At 42.6% G+C, this 17,075-nt stretch overlaps 1 protein-coding gene across 1 annotated transcript in view; it reads left to right on the top strand.

Moving 5' to 3' along the window:
* atp6ap2 (ATPase H+ transporting accessory protein 2) overlaps window positions 1-16,888 on the top strand; it is a 52,086-nt gene extending 35,198 nt beyond the window's left edge. The window contains exons 7-9 of the mRNA XM_070893435.1: window positions 986-1,135; window positions 8,635-8,754; window positions 15,459-16,888. Of these exons, the coding sequence (XP_070749536.1) occupies window positions 986-1,135; window positions 8,635-8,754; window positions 15,459-15,653 (465 nt within the window). The 3' untranslated portion in view covers window positions 15,654-16,888. The remainder of the gene's footprint in view (window positions 1-985; window positions 1,136-8,634; window positions 8,755-15,458) is intronic.
* Window positions 16,889-17,075: the final 187 nt, after the last annotated feature.

The raw sequence follows: 17,075 nt of genomic DNA on the forward strand, positions 1-17,075 counted from the left end.
ATACTGGAATAGAAAGAGAAGCCCATTGCTGCAGATGCTGTGGTTATGATCAGATCGGTAAGAGTGGAACCAAGCAATCCCACAGAGCTGGATAATGGAGGAGGATGGTGTGGTTAATTGTGTTGAGGGCTGCAGAAAGGACTAGAAAATATGCATCAGTGCCATAGTTAGAGAATGTTGTTTGTGACTTTGGGCCATTTTGGAGCTATGGGAAGGGCAGAAACCTGATTAGAGATTCAAGTAGAGTATTGAGATATGGGCATGGATCTGGGAAGCAACATGTTCCAGGAGGATGGAGCTGTAGTTGGTAAGGACAGCGGAGTCGACGCGTGTGTTTTTTGAGGGAGTGTATGATGGCAGCCTTGAAAAGGGGAACAGTGCTGAGAGAACAATTTACCATATCAGCTCGCATAGAATTCATTTCAACGAGACTGAAGATGATGGTTTTATGGTGTTCCTACTTATTTACCTGTCATGGCCATGAACACTAATTATTATACTGTAGAATGGTGGAAACCCTAGTTTGTCGTTGCAATTCTCCAGAGGTGTGCTACCTGCCCAAACATTCGGGAGACTGAACAGAGGCCAAGCTCTGACTTGTACACAATCCTATTTGATCAGCAACATTCGGAATTTGGCAACTTGCTGACTGTTCATCACATCAAATATGAGTATGGAGAGAAGTAAATACGGGGTGGTGGGGTGAAATAATGTTGCGAGAGTTGAAAATGTGTATATCCACCAGTATTTCATGTTTAATACACTCATGGTGAAATTCAAATGTGGATTTTCTTTAAGAATTGCTGTTGCGATACTGTACGAGTAATGACCTTAACTACTTTTAAAATTAGCTTGCGTGAACATCCAAACATCTTTTGAGGACATTTGATGCCCACAAGTACTATGTGGCTGCAATACAAAGTTAATGTGACATCAATGAGAACTTTTGAAAAAGAATAACCATGGATGTTAAATATTCCTGCAGCTATCCAGGCACAAACATTTGGCAAAAGACCGTTCACCTGACCTTTATTCACTGGAGCTGGCAGGTCTGGAAGAGATTATAAAACGTTATGGGCAGGACTCCCAGCAGTTTCGTGATGCTGCCCAAATCCTTGCTTCAGTTATCCAGAAGGTAAAAATATCACTTGAGTTACATAGCAGTGATCGATTCTATACACTAATCTTTAGCTTGCTAATCTGCAGATTTCTTCTGTGCATCAAGTTGATTTTTCAACTTTTACCAAGCTAAAGGTTAAAAATATTTTAACGATTCTTTTTAAATCAATACGACCTGTTGCTCCTTCAGAAGTGGTTTTTGCTTCCATTACCTCCCAATCTAAGCTGTGTAGTGTATTTTTGGAAGAGAAGCTTTCAACATTATACCAACATGCATTTTATCTGAGGTTAAAGTGGTATCAAATGCCATACCTTGCAGGTAACATGCGTATGAAATCATTGTTGGTTTAGACAAAACAAACCTTAAAGATAGATCTTTTGATGCCAATTTCGATGTATGTCAGGATAACCTGCTAGTGGACCCTAATCCAAATCTGCTATCTATGTTCCATACCACACATGGTTTGTGCCCCAATATTGGTGCAGATTCAGTGAAAGCAGTAAGGATCATAGATTTTAGCTAATTTGCCCAAACCGATGTGTATACAAAAATTTTCAATAATATTCTCGAGCTGAGGATGAGATTTTTGAGGGAATGAAATGGAGAGACTATGCCTGAGGGAAACATTTACAATATTAATTAGCATGGGGGGCCAGGAAGAGACAAATTTGGAATTAATTTCAACTGTATGTGAATATGGCAGTTTTATGGTGCTCTCAACCCCTCCACGGTCTTTAAATTGACACACTGCTTGTCTGACATCCAGTACTGGATGAGCAGAAATTTTCTCCAATTAAATATTGGAAAGACTGAAGCCATTGTCTTCGGGCCCTGCCACAAACTCCATTCTGTAGCCTCTGACTCCATTGCTCTCCCTAGCATCTGTCTGAGGCAGAACCAGACTGTTTGCAACCTTGGTGTTATATTTGACTCTGAAATGAGCTTCCAACCACACATCGGTGGCATAGCTAATACCACCTATTTCCACTTCCGTAACAATGCCCGTCTCTGTCCTTGCCTCAGCTCTTCCACTGCCGAAGCCCTCATCCATGCCTCTGTTACCTCTAGCCTTGACTATTCCAACGCACTTCTGGCTGACCTCCCACATTCTACCCGATGTAAACTTGAGGTCATCCAAAACTCAGCTGCCCATGTCTTAACTCGCACCGTCCTGTTCACCCATCACCCCTGTGTTCGCTGAACTACACTGACTCACAATTTCAAAATTCTCATCCTTGTTTTCAAATCCCTCCACGGCCTCACCCCTCCCTATCTCTGTCATTTCCTTCAGCCCCCCCACCCCCAGATATCTGCGCTCCTCAAATTCTGTCCTCTTGAGCATCCTTGATTATAATCGCCCAACCATCAATGGCCGTGCCTTTAGCTGCCTGGACCCTAAGCTCCGGAATTTCCCCCCTAAACCCCTCTGCCTCTCTCTCTTGCCTTTAAGACACTCCTTAAAACCTACCTCTTTGACCAAGCTTTTGGTCATCTGCCCTAATTTCTTTTTGTCTTGTAACACTGCTGTGAAGCGCCTTGGGATGTTTTACTACATTAAAGGTGCTATATAAATACAAGTTGATATCGATGACATTATTTACTTGTTGTGACCATGAATACAATGAACACTTAATTGCTGAAATCACAATCCAACTTCTGAAAAGGGTTCTAAATAAGGGGCCCTGGTTTTAGGTGATTGCCAAGGATGCCTGAAAAATAGCGGGTTGGATGTTTTTCAGGCACCCTTGGGGCACAGGATGTTGGCTCTCGTTGCACCCGTAAAACGGAAGTAGCGAGGTCTAATTTCCAGCCCCTTGTTAGTCAATATGCTTGACTAACTGTATAGGCTGGCCTCAATTCTTTAGAGGTGTCTTCAAAATCATTGGGTGCCATTATTATTATTAATTGAAAAACAGCTGCTTCACATTCAGTTATGATCAATATAACTCCATCCTGTTGGGAGTTGATATAGCATGAATAAGTGATCTGTTTTAATCTGTTTAGTAAGGCTATCGCAAACACTTAAATCTGTAATCTGCTAAATGCAGCACAATTTTTTTTAATTGCCTAAGAAATACAATTTTAAAACTTAAATCTAGTCACTAGGTATTTTTTAATCTGCAAATTTAATCTTTTAAATAACCACTTAGAGTCTGGATTTACATAGTCAGGTGTGTTACTGTTTCAAACCAAGAATTTACAATCTTAAAATAAGCAATTTAAAAAAATATTAAATACTTGAAAGAAACACTTATTACCAATATATAAATTAGACTTCATTTTTAAGAAGCTGAAAGCTATTTTAAGTCTTTAATTTTGCTATTACAACATCCTGTAGCTGTTTCAGGACTAAGGATTGGCATTTAATTATTGGTCATAAGATGATCAGAAGATGTGCTATTTATACTTGCATAAACACCATGCATCTTAAATGCCACTTTCCAACGGTATCAATTTTGAGTTTGATTCAAGTGCTGCTTAAGTTAATGGGGAAGTTTCAAACGACTGTGTATTTTTGTTTCTTACCATCCTTTCCATTCTGCAGTAGCATGTAAAAATCTTCCTACTGCATTAATTTGGATTGTATACTAGTCTACTGGAAAGAATTAAGCAATAGCCAACTTGTCTAAAACTTTTCAAAAGTTTACATTTTTGTACAATATGGTAAGATTCTGGTTCCTGCAGGTAAAGAACTGCAGGGTAAATTTTAGGATTTAGGGCTCCCAGTGCAGAGCTTCACATGACAGCATCACACATCAGCAATATCAGGATATTGTAGTCCATATATACAGTTTGCAGCCTGCAGTGTATTACACCCATTCACGTTAATGGGAAGAATATCATACTGGCCTCCAACATCCAAGACCTCATTCTCAATATATGCTCATGCTGCACAAAGCTCTAAGCCAAGAGCATGGTTTTAAAATTTACCCAAACTAATCCTGGTTTTGTACGTAATGCACACAAGACCCTTCAATAGTAACATTTGTAGTCTAAAGTGTAAAGTTCTTCTCACACAGTGCATTGATGGCATTAGGACTGGAGCAGGTGAGCAAGTAGAAGTCTCGCCCTGTCACATACTGGTGTTGAAGTGGAGCTCCAGGAATTTCTAGGCTAAATAAATTGTGTCTGAGCCATACAGATGCTGAGTTTGTTGATCTACAGCCAAGAAGGGCACTATAACCATCAACAGGAACAAAAAAATGCCAACATTCCACTTCTGATTGCTGTACAACAATCCTAGTGGGAGTACACATGTGAGGACAAGATCACTATCTGCAATGTCAGATATCCTGCCAACACTGCTAATGATGGCCATTTAGGTGACTTATCCACTACCCATTGACTGTACCTCAGTGAAGGAGTTGACGCCTTCTGGAGTGGAGTGGACAAAAATTGGAAGAGAAAATTGAAGACAGGAAAAAAAAACTAGCTCCCACTCCAAACAGCCAAGAATTGCACATCGTCCCCTCATCTTTGCAAATTACATTTTTGTAGATCGTGAATGGCAAGCGACACAGATGCCTGCCTTACATATGGTGCATCTGGGGTACCTATCCTTCAGGGGCTCTGGAATGTCAGTGGCATCTTGCTCCATCAGGGGAGACATGAGGCCTCTGTTCAAAGGCAAACGTTTTTGCTACTTGATGCTCGATTGTTGTGCCGCTCTTCTAAATGCAATCCATCTGAGATCAGTTGCTGTTGGGATATGGCATTGTGGGCCCCACTTACTGTCATTGTACAGCAATAGCCCTTGTTTCATGCAGGAGCGGTTATCATTGATCATACATTGGATGAATTTGGTAAGGTTTTTGCAGAAGCCTGACATCCTGCCAATCCTACTTCCAAATATGACAGCAGGATGGCCAAGGGTAGAAATCTTGCAAAGTAGCTTAACCAAATCTCTGACCAGTTCAGTTACTTTCTTTAACTTTCCTAGTGGATGAAGTATAACATTTTGCATTGTTTTTTTTAAGTCTGGTCACCTAGTGAAACATTCAGATGGATTTGGTAAATCATTGCTGCAGATATTTCCCCAACAGACCCATTTTTGCCAAGTAGTCCCTGAACTTGACCGTGGTGCTCTATTTGTCCTTGATCTCTCTGCAGCCATTGACCACTTCATCTTCCTTGAACGCCTCTCCTCTGTTGTCCAGCTCAATGGAACTGCCCTTGCTTGGTTTCATTTTTAGCTATCCAATTGTAGTCAGAGCATCTCCAGCAATAGCTTCTCTTCCTGCCCCCACAACATTACCTCGGATCCTCCCAAGAATCCATACCTTGTCTACATGCTATCCCTTGGTGACATAATTTGCAGATCTGGAGTCAGCTTCCACATGTGTGCTGATAACACTCAGTTCTACCTTTCCACCACCTCACTCCACCCTTCCACTACCTCTGTTGTCAAACTGCTTGTCCAACAATCTGTCCTCCAGCTATAAGCATTAGGAAGAGCAAAATCATCATCTTTGCCCCTTGTCAGAAACTCCATACTCTTGCTGCTGATTCTATTTCCTCATCACTGGCCATCATTTTGGGCTGAAACAGACTGTTTCCAACTTTGATGTCCTATTCAATCCCATATCCTCTCCATCATAAAGGCTGCCTACTTCCATCTCCATTGCATCAACCTCCTCCAACCCTACCTCAGACATAAAGGACAGTATCCAATTAAAAACAAGGGCATACAAAGTGGCCAAAACTAGTGGGAGGACAGAAGATTTGGAAGCTTTTAAAAGCCAGCAAGGAATGACTAAAAAAATGATTAAGAAAGGGAAGATAGACTATGAAAGTAAACTTGCACGAAATATAAAAACAGATAGCAAGAGTTTCTATAGGTATATAAAAAGGAAAAGAGTGGCTAAAGTAAATGTTGGTCCCTTAGAAGACAAGACCGGGGAATTAGTAATGGGAACATGGAGATTACAGAAACTCTGAACAAATATTTTGTATCAGTCTTTACGGTAGAGGACACTAACAATATCCCAACAGTGGATAGTCAAGGGGCTATAGGGGGGGGTGGGGAGGAACTCAATACAATCACAATCACTAAGGAGGTGGTACTCAGTAAGATAATGGGACTGAAGGCAGATAAATCCCCAGGACCAGATGGCTTGCATCCTAGGGTCTTGAGAGAAGTAGCAGCAGGGATTGTGGATGCATTGGTTGTAATTTACCAAAATTGCCTGGATTCTGGGGCGGTCCCAACGGATTGGAAAACTGCAAAAGTAACGCCCCTATTTTAAAAAAAGGAGGCAGTCAAAAAGCAGGAAACTATAGACCAGTTAGCCTAACATCTGCAGTTAGGAAAATGCTGGAGTCCATTATTAAAGAAGCAGTAGCAGAACATCTGAAAAAACATAATTCAGTCAGGCAGAGTCAGCATGGATTTATGAAGAAGTCATGTTTGATAAATTTGCTGGAATTCTTTGAGGATGTAACGAACAGGGTGGATAAAGGGGAACCAGTGGATGTGGTATAGTTGGACTTCCAGAAGTCATTTGACAAGGTGCCACATAAAAGGTTACTGCACAAGATAAACATTTATGGGGTTGGGGGTAATATATTAGCATGGATGGAGGATTGGCTAACTAGCAGAAAACAGAGCATCAGGATAAATGGTTCATTCTCAGGTTGGTAATCAGTAACCAGTGGGATGCCGCAGGGATCAGTGCTGGGACCCCAACTATTTATAATCTATATTAATGACTTGGAAGAAGGGACCGAGTGTAACGTAGCCAAATTTGTTGACGATACAAAGATGGGAGGAAAAGCAATGTGTGAGGAGGGGACACACAATCTGCAAAAGGACATAAACAGGCTAAGTGAGTGGGCAAAAATTTTGCAGATGGAGTATAATGTTGGAAAGGGTGAGGTTATGCACTTTGGCAGGAAAAACATCAAAGCGCAAGTTATTATTTAAATGGAGAAAAATTGCAAAGTGCTGCAGTACAACGGGGCCTGAGGGTCGTGGTGCATGAAACGCAAAAGGTTAGTATGCAGATACATCAAGTGATCAGGCAGGCCAATGGAATCTTGGCCTTTATTACAAAGGGGGTGGAGTATAAAAGCAAGGAAGTCTTGCTACAGTTATACAGGGTATTGGTGAGGAATACTGCGTGCAGTTTTGGTTTCCATATTTAAAAGGATATACTTGCTTTGGCGGCGGTTCAGAGAAGGTTCACTAGTTGATTCCGGAGATGAGGGGGTTGACATGAGGAAAGGTTAAATAGGTTGAGCCTCTACTCATTACAATTCAGAAGGATGAGAGGTGATCTTAAAGAAACATATAAGATTATGAGGTGGCTTGACAAGGTGGATGCAGAGAGGATGTTTCCACTGATCGGGGAGACTAGAACTAAGGGGCATAATCTTAGAATAAGGGGCTGCCCATTTAAAACAGAGATAAGGAGAAATTTCTTCTGAGGGTTGTAAATTTGTGGAATTCGCTGCCTTAGAGAGCTGTGGAAGCTGGGTCATTGAATAAATTTAAGACAGAGATAAGACAGTTCCTTAACCAATAAGGGATTATGGGAAGCGGACCAGAGTCTATGATCGGATCAGCCATGTTCATATTAAATAGCGGAGCAGGCTCGAGGGGCCGCATGGCCTACTCCTGCTCCTATTTCTTATGTTTCTTATGTTACCTCAGTACATCTGCTGCTGACACTTTCATTCATGCCTTTGCTGCCTCCAGACTTGACTATTCCAATGCTTTCCTGGCTGGCTCCCACCCTCAATCTTCTAAACATTAGCTTATCCAAAACTCTGCTGTCTGTATCCTATACAGCACCAAGTCCTGCTCACCCATCACCTTTGCTTGCTGACTTGGTATTGGCTCCCAGTCCCCCAGCGCCTCAAATTTAAAATTGTTGTGCTTGTTGTTGAATCCCTTTATGGTGTTGCCCCCTTCCCCTTTTTTTAACCTTACCTGGCTCTGTACCCCTCCAAGAACTCTCCATTCCTCCAATTCTGGCCTCTTGTGCATTTCGCCCCAGCATTGCCAGCCATCCTTTCAGTTTGCCTAGGCTCAACACTCCGTCCAGTTAAAACGCTTTTTAAAACCTGCCTCATTTATCAAGCTTTTGGTGATTCCTCCTAATATCACCTCATTTAGTTTGGTAACCTTTTTTTTCTAATTATGCCTCTTAAGCACCTTGGGACATTTTTTTATTGTTAAAGGAGCTATATAAATACAAGTTGTTGAACTGAAAGTGCTCCTGCTAATTAATGTTTCATGCTATAATTTACTATTTGTACTGAACTTTAACAGTTTGAAACTGTTTTAACCTCAATATTTTAAGTGGGTGTTTCTGACCTCATCTCTTTATTTAAAAAAATCCAAAAAATAGTCTCATTGGCAGCATCTGCTAATTTTTTTTTTTTGTAACGTGCACATAATTTGCATGAACCCACTGAATACGTTTCATGCAATTTGTAGAAACGTGTAGAGTGTACCATATGTTGGGAGGAGATATACATGAATGGGAATTTCTATATAATTTTTCTCCTAGTTTGCAGATGAGGTGTTCTCCATTTACAATGGAAATGCTTTGATTGAACTGCTGACAGTGAAGATGTTTGATGTTTCGCTTGTGAGGAAGACGCGATCTATCCTAGAGTCTCCATCCGTAGTAAGTACGGTATTAAAGTTATTCTAATAGTTCAACTGCCTAGAGACTCCTTAAATACTTTGTCTTAATTCACATTTTATTCAGAACTTCAGATGAAGGAAATTGTAATTTTTGTTTTTGAAGTGCTAGCATTTCAACAAAAGTCTAAATACAAACACTTGTTTAAACTGGCTCTAAAAATAATTAAAATATTGAAGGGATTAAGGGGTTATGGGGAGCGGGCAGGAAAGTGGATCTCAGTCCACGATCGGGTCAGCCATGATCGTATTAAATGGCGGAGCAGGCTTGATGGGCCGTACAGCCTACTCCTCCTATTTCTTATGTTTTTCTGTTCCATCGTCATCATAGGCAGTCCCTCGGAATCGAGGAAGACTTGCTTCCACTCTTAAAATGAGTCCTTAGTTGGCTGAACAGTCCAATATGAGAACTACAGTCCCTGTCACAGGTGGGACAGATAGTCGTTGAGGGAAAGGGTGGGTGGGACAGGTTTGTCACACGCTCTTTCCGCTGCATGCGCTTGATTTCTGCATGCTCTCGGCGATGAGATTCGGTGCTCGGTGCCCTCCCAGATGCACTCCTTCCACTTAAGGTGGTCTTTGGCCAGGGACTCCCAGATGTCAGTGGGGTTGTTGCACTTTTTCAGGGAGGCTTTGAGGGTGTCCCTGTAACGTTTCCTCTGCTCACCTTTGGCTCGTTTTCTGTGGAGCAGTTCAGAGTAGAGCACTTGCTTTGGGAGTCTCATGTCTGGCATGCGAATGATGTGGCCTGCCCAGCGGAGCTGATCAAGTGTACTCAGTGCTTCAATGCTTAAAGAAGGGTAACTTTGAAGGTATGAGGCGTGAATTGGCTAGGATAGATTGGCGAATGATACTGAAGGGGTTGACTGTGGATGGGCAATGGCAGACATTTAGAGACCGCATGGATGAACTACAACAATTGTACATTCCTGTCTGTCGTAAAAATAAAAAAGGGAAGGTGGCTCAACCGTGGCTATCAAGGGAAATCAGGGATAGCATTAAAGCCAAGGAAGTGGCATACAAATTGGCCAGAAATAGCAGAGAACCGGGGACTGGGAGAAATTTAGAACTCAGCAGAGGAGGACAAAGGGTTTGATTAGGGCAGGGAAAATGGAGTATGAGAAGAAGCTTGCAGGGAACATTAAGACGGATTGCAAAAGTTTCTATAGATATGTAAAGAGAAAAAGGTTAGTAAAGACAAACGTAGGTCCCCTGCAGTCAGAATCAGGGGAAGTCATAACGGGGAACAAAGAAATGGCGGACCAATTGAACAAGTACTTTGGTTCGGTATTCACTGAGGAGGACACAAACAACCTTCCGGATATAAAAGGGGTCGGAGGGTCTAGTAAGGAGGAGGAACTGAGGGAAATCCTTATTAGTCGGGAAATTGTGTTGGGGAAATTGATGGGATTGAAGGCCGATAAATCCCCAGGGCCTGATGGACTGCATCCCAGAGTACTTAAGGAGGTGGCCTTGGAAATAGTGGATGCGTTGACAGTCATTTTCCAACATTCCATTGACTCTGGATCAGTTCCTATGGAGTGGAGGGTAGCCAATGTAACCCCACTTTTTAAAAAAGGAGGGAGAGAGAAAACAGGGAATTATAGACCGGTCAGCCTGACATCGGTAGTGGGTAAAATGATGGAATCAATTATTAAGGATGTCATCGCAGTGCATTTGGAAAGAGGTAATATGATAGGTCCAAGTCAGCATGGATTTGTGAAAGGGAAATCATGCTTGACAAATCTTCTGGAATTTTTTGAGGATGTTTCCAGTAGAGTGGACAAGGGAGAACCAGTTGATGTGGTATATTTGGACTTTCAGAAGGCTTTCGACAAGGTCCCACACAAGAGATTAATGTGCAAAGTTAAAGCACATGGGATTGGGGGTAGTGTGCTGACATGGATTGAGAACTGGTTGTCAGACAGGAAGCAAAGAGTAGGAGTAAATGGGGACTTTTCAGAATGGCAGGCAGTGACTAGTGGGGTACCGCAAGGTTCTGTGCTGGGGCCCCAGCTGTTTACACTGTACATTAATGATTTAGACGAGGGGATTAAATGTAGTATCTCCAAATTTGCGGATGACACTAAGTTGGGTGGCAGTGTGAGCTGCAAGGAGGATTCTATGAGGCTGCAGAGCGACTTGGATAGGTTAGGTGAGTGGGCAAATGCATGGCAGATGAAGTATAATGTGGATAAATGTGAGGTTATCCACTTTGGTGGTAAAAACAGAGAGACAGACTATTATCTGAATGGTGACAGATTAGGAAAAGGGCAGGTGCAAAGAGACCTGGGTGTCATGGTACATCAGTCATTGAAGGTTGGCATGCAGGTACAGCAGGCGGTTAAGAAAGCAAATGGCATGTTGGCCTTCATAGCGAGGGGATTTGAGTACAAGGGCAGGGAGGTGTTGCTACAATTGTACAGGGCCTTGGTGAGGCCACACTTGGAGTATTGTGTACAGTTTTGGTCTCCTAACCTGAGGAAGGACATTCTTGCTATTGAGGGAGTGCAGCGAAGGTTCACCAGACTGATTCCCGAGATGGCGGGACTGACCTATCAAGAAAGACTGGATCAACTGGGCTTGTATTCACTGGAGTTCAGAAGAATGAGAGGGGACCTCCATAGAAACGTTTAAAATTCTGACGGGGTTAGACAGGTTAGATGCAGGAAGAATGTTCCCAATGTTGGGGAAGTCCAGAACCAGGGGACACAGTCTAAGGATAAGGGGGAAGCCATTTAGGACCGAGATGAGGAGGAATTTCTTCACCCAGAGAGTGGTAAACCTGTGGAATTCTCTACCACAGAAAGTTGTTGAGGCCAATTCACTAAATATATTCAAAAAGGAGTTAGATGAAGTCCTTACTACTAAGGGAATCAAGGGGTATGGTGAGAAAGCAGGAATGGGGTACTGAAGTTGCATGTTCAGCCATGAACTCATTGAATGGCGGTGCAGACTAGAAGGGCCGAATGGCCTACTCCTGCACCTATTTTCTATGTTTCTATGTCTATGTTTCTAATGCTGGGGATGTTGGCCTGGTCGAGGACGCTAATGTTGGTGCGTCTGTCCTCCCAGGGGATTTGCAGGATCTTGCGGAGGCATAGTTGATGGTGTTTCTCCAGTGAGTTGAGGTGTCTACTGTACATGGTCCATGTCTCTGAGCCATACAGGAGAGTGGGTATTACTACAGCCCTGTAGACCATGAGCTTGGTGGCAGTTTTGAGGGCCTGGTCTTCAAACACTCTCTTCCTCAGGCGGTGGAAGGCTGCACTAGCACACTGGAGACGGTGTTGAATCTCGTCGTCAATGTCTACTCTTGTTGATGAGGCTCCCGAGGTATGGGAAATGATCCACGTTGTCCAGGGCCGCACTGTGCATCTTGCTGACTGGGGGGCAATGCTGTGCGGCGAGGACAGACAAATGGAGGACCTTGTCTTACGAATATTTAGCGTAAGGCCCATACTTGTGTACGCCTCAGTGAATACGTCGACTATGTCCTGGAGTTCAGCCTTTATGTGCGCAGATGCAGGCGTCGCCCACGTACTGTAGCTTGACGACAGAGGTTGGAGTGGTCTTAGACCTGGCCTGGAGATGGCGACGGTTGAACAGGTTCCCACTGGTTCTGTAGTTCCACTCCAGTGGGGAGCTTGTTGACTGAGGTGGAGCATGCAGCAAGGAAGATTGAGAAAAGGGTTGGGGTGATTACGCAACCCTGTTTGACCCCGGTCCGGATGTGGACTGGGTCTGTAATGGATCTGTTGGTAAGGATCACGGCCTGCATGTCATCGTGGAGCAGGCGGAGGATGGTGACGAACTTTTGGGGGCATCCGAAACTGAGGAGGACGCTCCATAGACCCTCGTGGTTGACGGTGTCAAAGGCCTTTCTGAGGTCGAAGAAGGCCATGTATAAGGGCTGATGCTGTTCCCTGCATTTTTCCTGCAGCTGTTGCGCTGAAAAAATCATGTCCATTGTGCCCTGAAGGGGATGAAATCTGCACTGTGACTCCAGGAGGAGCTCCTTAGCCACAGGGAGAAGACGGTTGAGGAGGACTCGAGCAACAACTTTCCCAGTGGCTGATAACAGGGAAATTCCTCTGTAGTTGCCGCAGTTGGACTTGTCCCCTTTTTTTAAAGATGGTCACGGTCACTGCAACTCTAAGATCCTCTGGCATGCTCTCCTCTCTCCAGATGAGAGCGATGAGGTCATGTATTCGCGCCAAGAGTGCCTCTCCGCCATACTTCAGTGCCTCAGCAGGGATTCCATCCGCTCCCTTAGCCTTGTTGTTCTTAAGCTGTCTTATGGCTTTTTCTACCTCGTGCAGTGTTGGGGTTTTACTGAGGTGGCGGCGGGTACCATGCTGCGGGATGGAGTCGAGAACATTCAAGTCAAAGGCAGAGTCTCGATTGAGGAGATCTTTGAAGTGCTCCTTCCAGCGGGCCCTGACTGCCTCGGTGTCCTTGATGAGTGTTTCCCTGTTCTTGGCCAGTGGGGTAGGGCCTTCGGTGTTTGGACCGTAGGTGGCCTTGACTGCGATGAAGAATCCTCGCACATCATGGTTGTCGGCCAGCTGCTGTATCTCCTGTGCTTTCTCCATCCATCACCAGTAGCATGAAATATAAAAACAGATAGCAAGAGTTTCTATAGGTAAATAAAAAGGAAAAATGGCTAAAGTAAATGTTGGTCCCTTAGAGGACGAGACCGGGGAATTAGAAATGGGGAACATGGAGATGGCAGAAACTCTGAACAAATATTTTGTATCAGTCTTAACAATATTCCAACAGTGGATAGTCAAGGGACTATGGGGGTGAGGGGTGGAGAAACCTATCATAATCACTAAGGAGGTGGTACTCAATAAGATAATGGGACTAAAGGCAGATAAATCCCCTGCACCTGATGGCTTGCAACCTAGGGTCTTGAGAAGTAGCGGCAGGGATTGTGGATGCATTGGTTGTAATTTACAAAAAATTCCCTGGATTCTGGGGCGGTCTCAGCAGATTGGAAAACTGCAAATGTAACGCTCCTATTTTTTAAAAAAAAAGGAGGCAGACAAAAAGCAGGAAACTATAGACCAGTTAGCCTAACATCTGTGATTGGGAAAATGTTGGAGTTCATTCTTAAAGAAGCAGTAGCAGGACATTTGGAAAAGCAAAATTCGGTCAGGCAGAGTCAGCGTTGATTTATGAAGGGGAAGTCATGTTTAACAAATTTGCTTGAATTCTTTGAGGATGTAACGAACAGGGTGGATAAAGGGGAACCAGTGGATGTGGTGTATTTGGACTTCCAGAAGGCATTTGACAAGGTGCCACATAAAAGGTTACTGCACAAGATAAAAGTTCACGGGGTTGGGGGTAATATATTAGCATGGATGGAGGATTGGCTAACTAACAGAAAACAGAGTCGGGATGAATGGTTCATTCTCGGGTTGGCAATCAGTAACTAGTAGGGTGTCGCAGGGATCAGTGCTGGAATCCCAACTATTTACAATCTATATTAACGACTTGGAAGAAGGGACCGAGTGTAACGTAGCCAAGTTTGCTGATGATACAAAGATGGGAGGAAAAGCAATGTGTGAGGAGGACACAAAAAATCTGCAAAAGGACATAGACAGGCTAAGTGAGTGGGTAAAAATTTGGCAGATGGAGTATAATGTTGGAAAATATGAGGTCATGCACTTTGGCAAAAAAAAATCAAAGAGCATTTAAATGGCGAAAGATTGCAAAGTGCTGCAGTACAGCGGGACCTGGGGGTACTTGTTCATGAAACACAAAAGGTTAGTATGCAGGTACAGCAAGTGATCAGGAGGGCCAATGGAATCTTGGCTTTTATTGCAAAGGGGATGGAGTATAAAAGCAGGGAAGTCTTGCTACATTTATACAGGGTATTGGGGAAGTCACACCTGGAATACTGTGTGCAGTTTTGGTTTCCATATTTATGAAAGGATAGACTTGCTTTGGAGGCCATTCAGAGAAGGTTCACTAGGTTGATTCCGGAGATGAGGGGGTTGACTTATGGGGAAAGGTTGAGTAGGTTGGGCCTCTACTCATTGGAATTCAGAAGAATGAGAAGTGATCTAATTGAAACGTATAAGATTATGAAGGGGCTAGATAAGGTGGATGCGGAGAGGATGTTTCCACTGATAGGGGAGACTAGAACTAGAGGACATAATCTTAGAATAAGGGACCGCCCATTTAAAACTGAGATGAGGAGAAATTTCTTCTGAGGGTTGTAAATCTGTGGAATTTTCTGCCTCCGGGTGCTATGGAAGCTGGGAAATTGAATGGATTTAAGACCGAGATAGACAGTTTCTTAACTGATAAGGGAATAAGGGGTTATGGGGAGCGGACAGGGAAATGGATCCGAGTCCCTGATTGGATCAGCCATAATCGTATTAAATGGCAGAGCAGGCTCAAGGGGCCGTATGGCCTACTCCTGCTCCTATTTCTTATGTTCTTTAGGTCCCGGGTTTTTTGTTGGACCTCGGCCTTGAGCTGTCTGTAATGCTGCTTTGCTGCCCGTGAGTGGGGTTGTTGTTTAAGGCTCAGAAATGCCTTATGATGCCTTATGTTCTTATGATCCTACTGGCAGCTTAGAGTATTTTTTTTTTTAAGTACACAGTAGTTACTGTTTTAGGTTTTGGTCTATGAAGGAGCAATGGCACATTTCTAACTGTTTTGTTTTCTTTATAGAGCAACCCAGGCAGTCCATATGGTTTGGCCTACCAATACAACTATAACTATGCTGTTGTGTTCAATATTGTCCTCTGGTTGATGATCGGCCTCGCTTTAGCTGTGATCGTCATTGCCTACAACCTGTGGAACATGGATCCTGGTTATGACAGCATTATCTATAGAATGACTAGTCAGCGAATTAAAATGGAATAAGCTGCTTGCTGCACATCAAGTTCAAAGAACCCAGTCAATGAAAATAATGTAAATTTCTGAAAATGGTGAAAGAACCAAGAAGATTGGAGTTCCTTCTTTGCTAGGAGTATTCTTCCACAATGATGAGAGTGGGAGAATTAAAAAAAAATAATAATCTTCCAGTATGTAAAATTAAATACTTCACAGTACTTTGCTAAAATATCTGGCTGTTATGGTGGCTATTATCCCCAACTCTGGATTCAATGAGGTGATTGCCTGGTCATGAATGATTTTCTGCTTTGATTTCTTGTATTGTGATAGTGGTTTAAGTAAAATATTGGCGGGGGATGGGTTGGAAGGGAAATTACTTCTCGAGGGAAAATTAGATTACTGGTGTCGTTATTGAATTTTGCTAGGTAATGTTTGTTCCATTTAATGATTGATCTAACCAGTGAAGACTATTTGCAGTTACAAAGAATTTTGGCTGAATGTATTTAGAATGCTATTACATTACAATCATCAGCATACAAGCCTGATTTAAGAATTGTAACGCCTGTTGTGACCCATGTGATTCTGCAATCCTTCATAGATTTTATGATAATTTAGTCCAATACCTTTTCTTCAGCTTCATTTAATGAGCTAGTCCAAGCTCTACCATATTAAGTAGATTTTACTTATGCCACTATATAAAATACAAGCAAAGAACTGTTTTTTGTATTCCAGTTTTGAGATAAATAGCCAAAACTGATTTTGACTTCCACCGAACCATTCTATTGGATAAAAGCCTTGCAATTCCATTTCCAGTATCTTTTTTTATTTTGCAATTAAATTTTTGTGTAAATGTTGGCAACATTTTTCGGCTTGTGTAAATCACTGTGCTCAGTTTACTTTTTGATTCAGTTTGTCATTTTCATGTTGAAATAGTGAAACTATCATGGATAGACATGCCAGATGTGGTCAAAAATGCACTGCAAGAAGTGACCTGATCTTAGGAAATTGATTTTGAAATTATTTGGCTTCTCTATTTTCGTAGCTTGTGAATGTGGTGTAAAGATGTAAGTTACTCTAGAGGCTCCTGAATGGTGGCCATATCTTTGTGTGGTTCAATTGTAACTGTTACAGCAATGTTTGAGATGGAGTGATTCTGGTACCTGATAAAAAATAATGGTAGAAAGTAGTGGTCAATCCTGCTATTTATGTGAGTGTTTTTTTTTTAACTGATGTTCAATACAAATGTTAATAAAGAATTAGCTGTGCACACTGGATAGTTAAATTCACTGCTAAACTAAACTACTTCACTGTTGTGTAAATCAATAAATACAAACTTGTAACATACAGCCCACCATGTCCCAAATTTCAATTTTGAAAGTTAGATAGAAATCCATAGCAGCTACAACATGGAAACAGGGAATTTGTTACAACCCATGTCGACATTTATTTTCC

Source organism: Pristiophorus japonicus, chromosome 11 (genome assembly GCF_044704955.1).
Source record: "Pristiophorus japonicus isolate sPriJap1 chromosome 11, sPriJap1.hap1, whole genome shotgun sequence".
Taxonomy (NCBI): Eukaryota; Metazoa; Chordata; class Chondrichthyes; family Pristiophoridae; genus Pristiophorus; species Pristiophorus japonicus.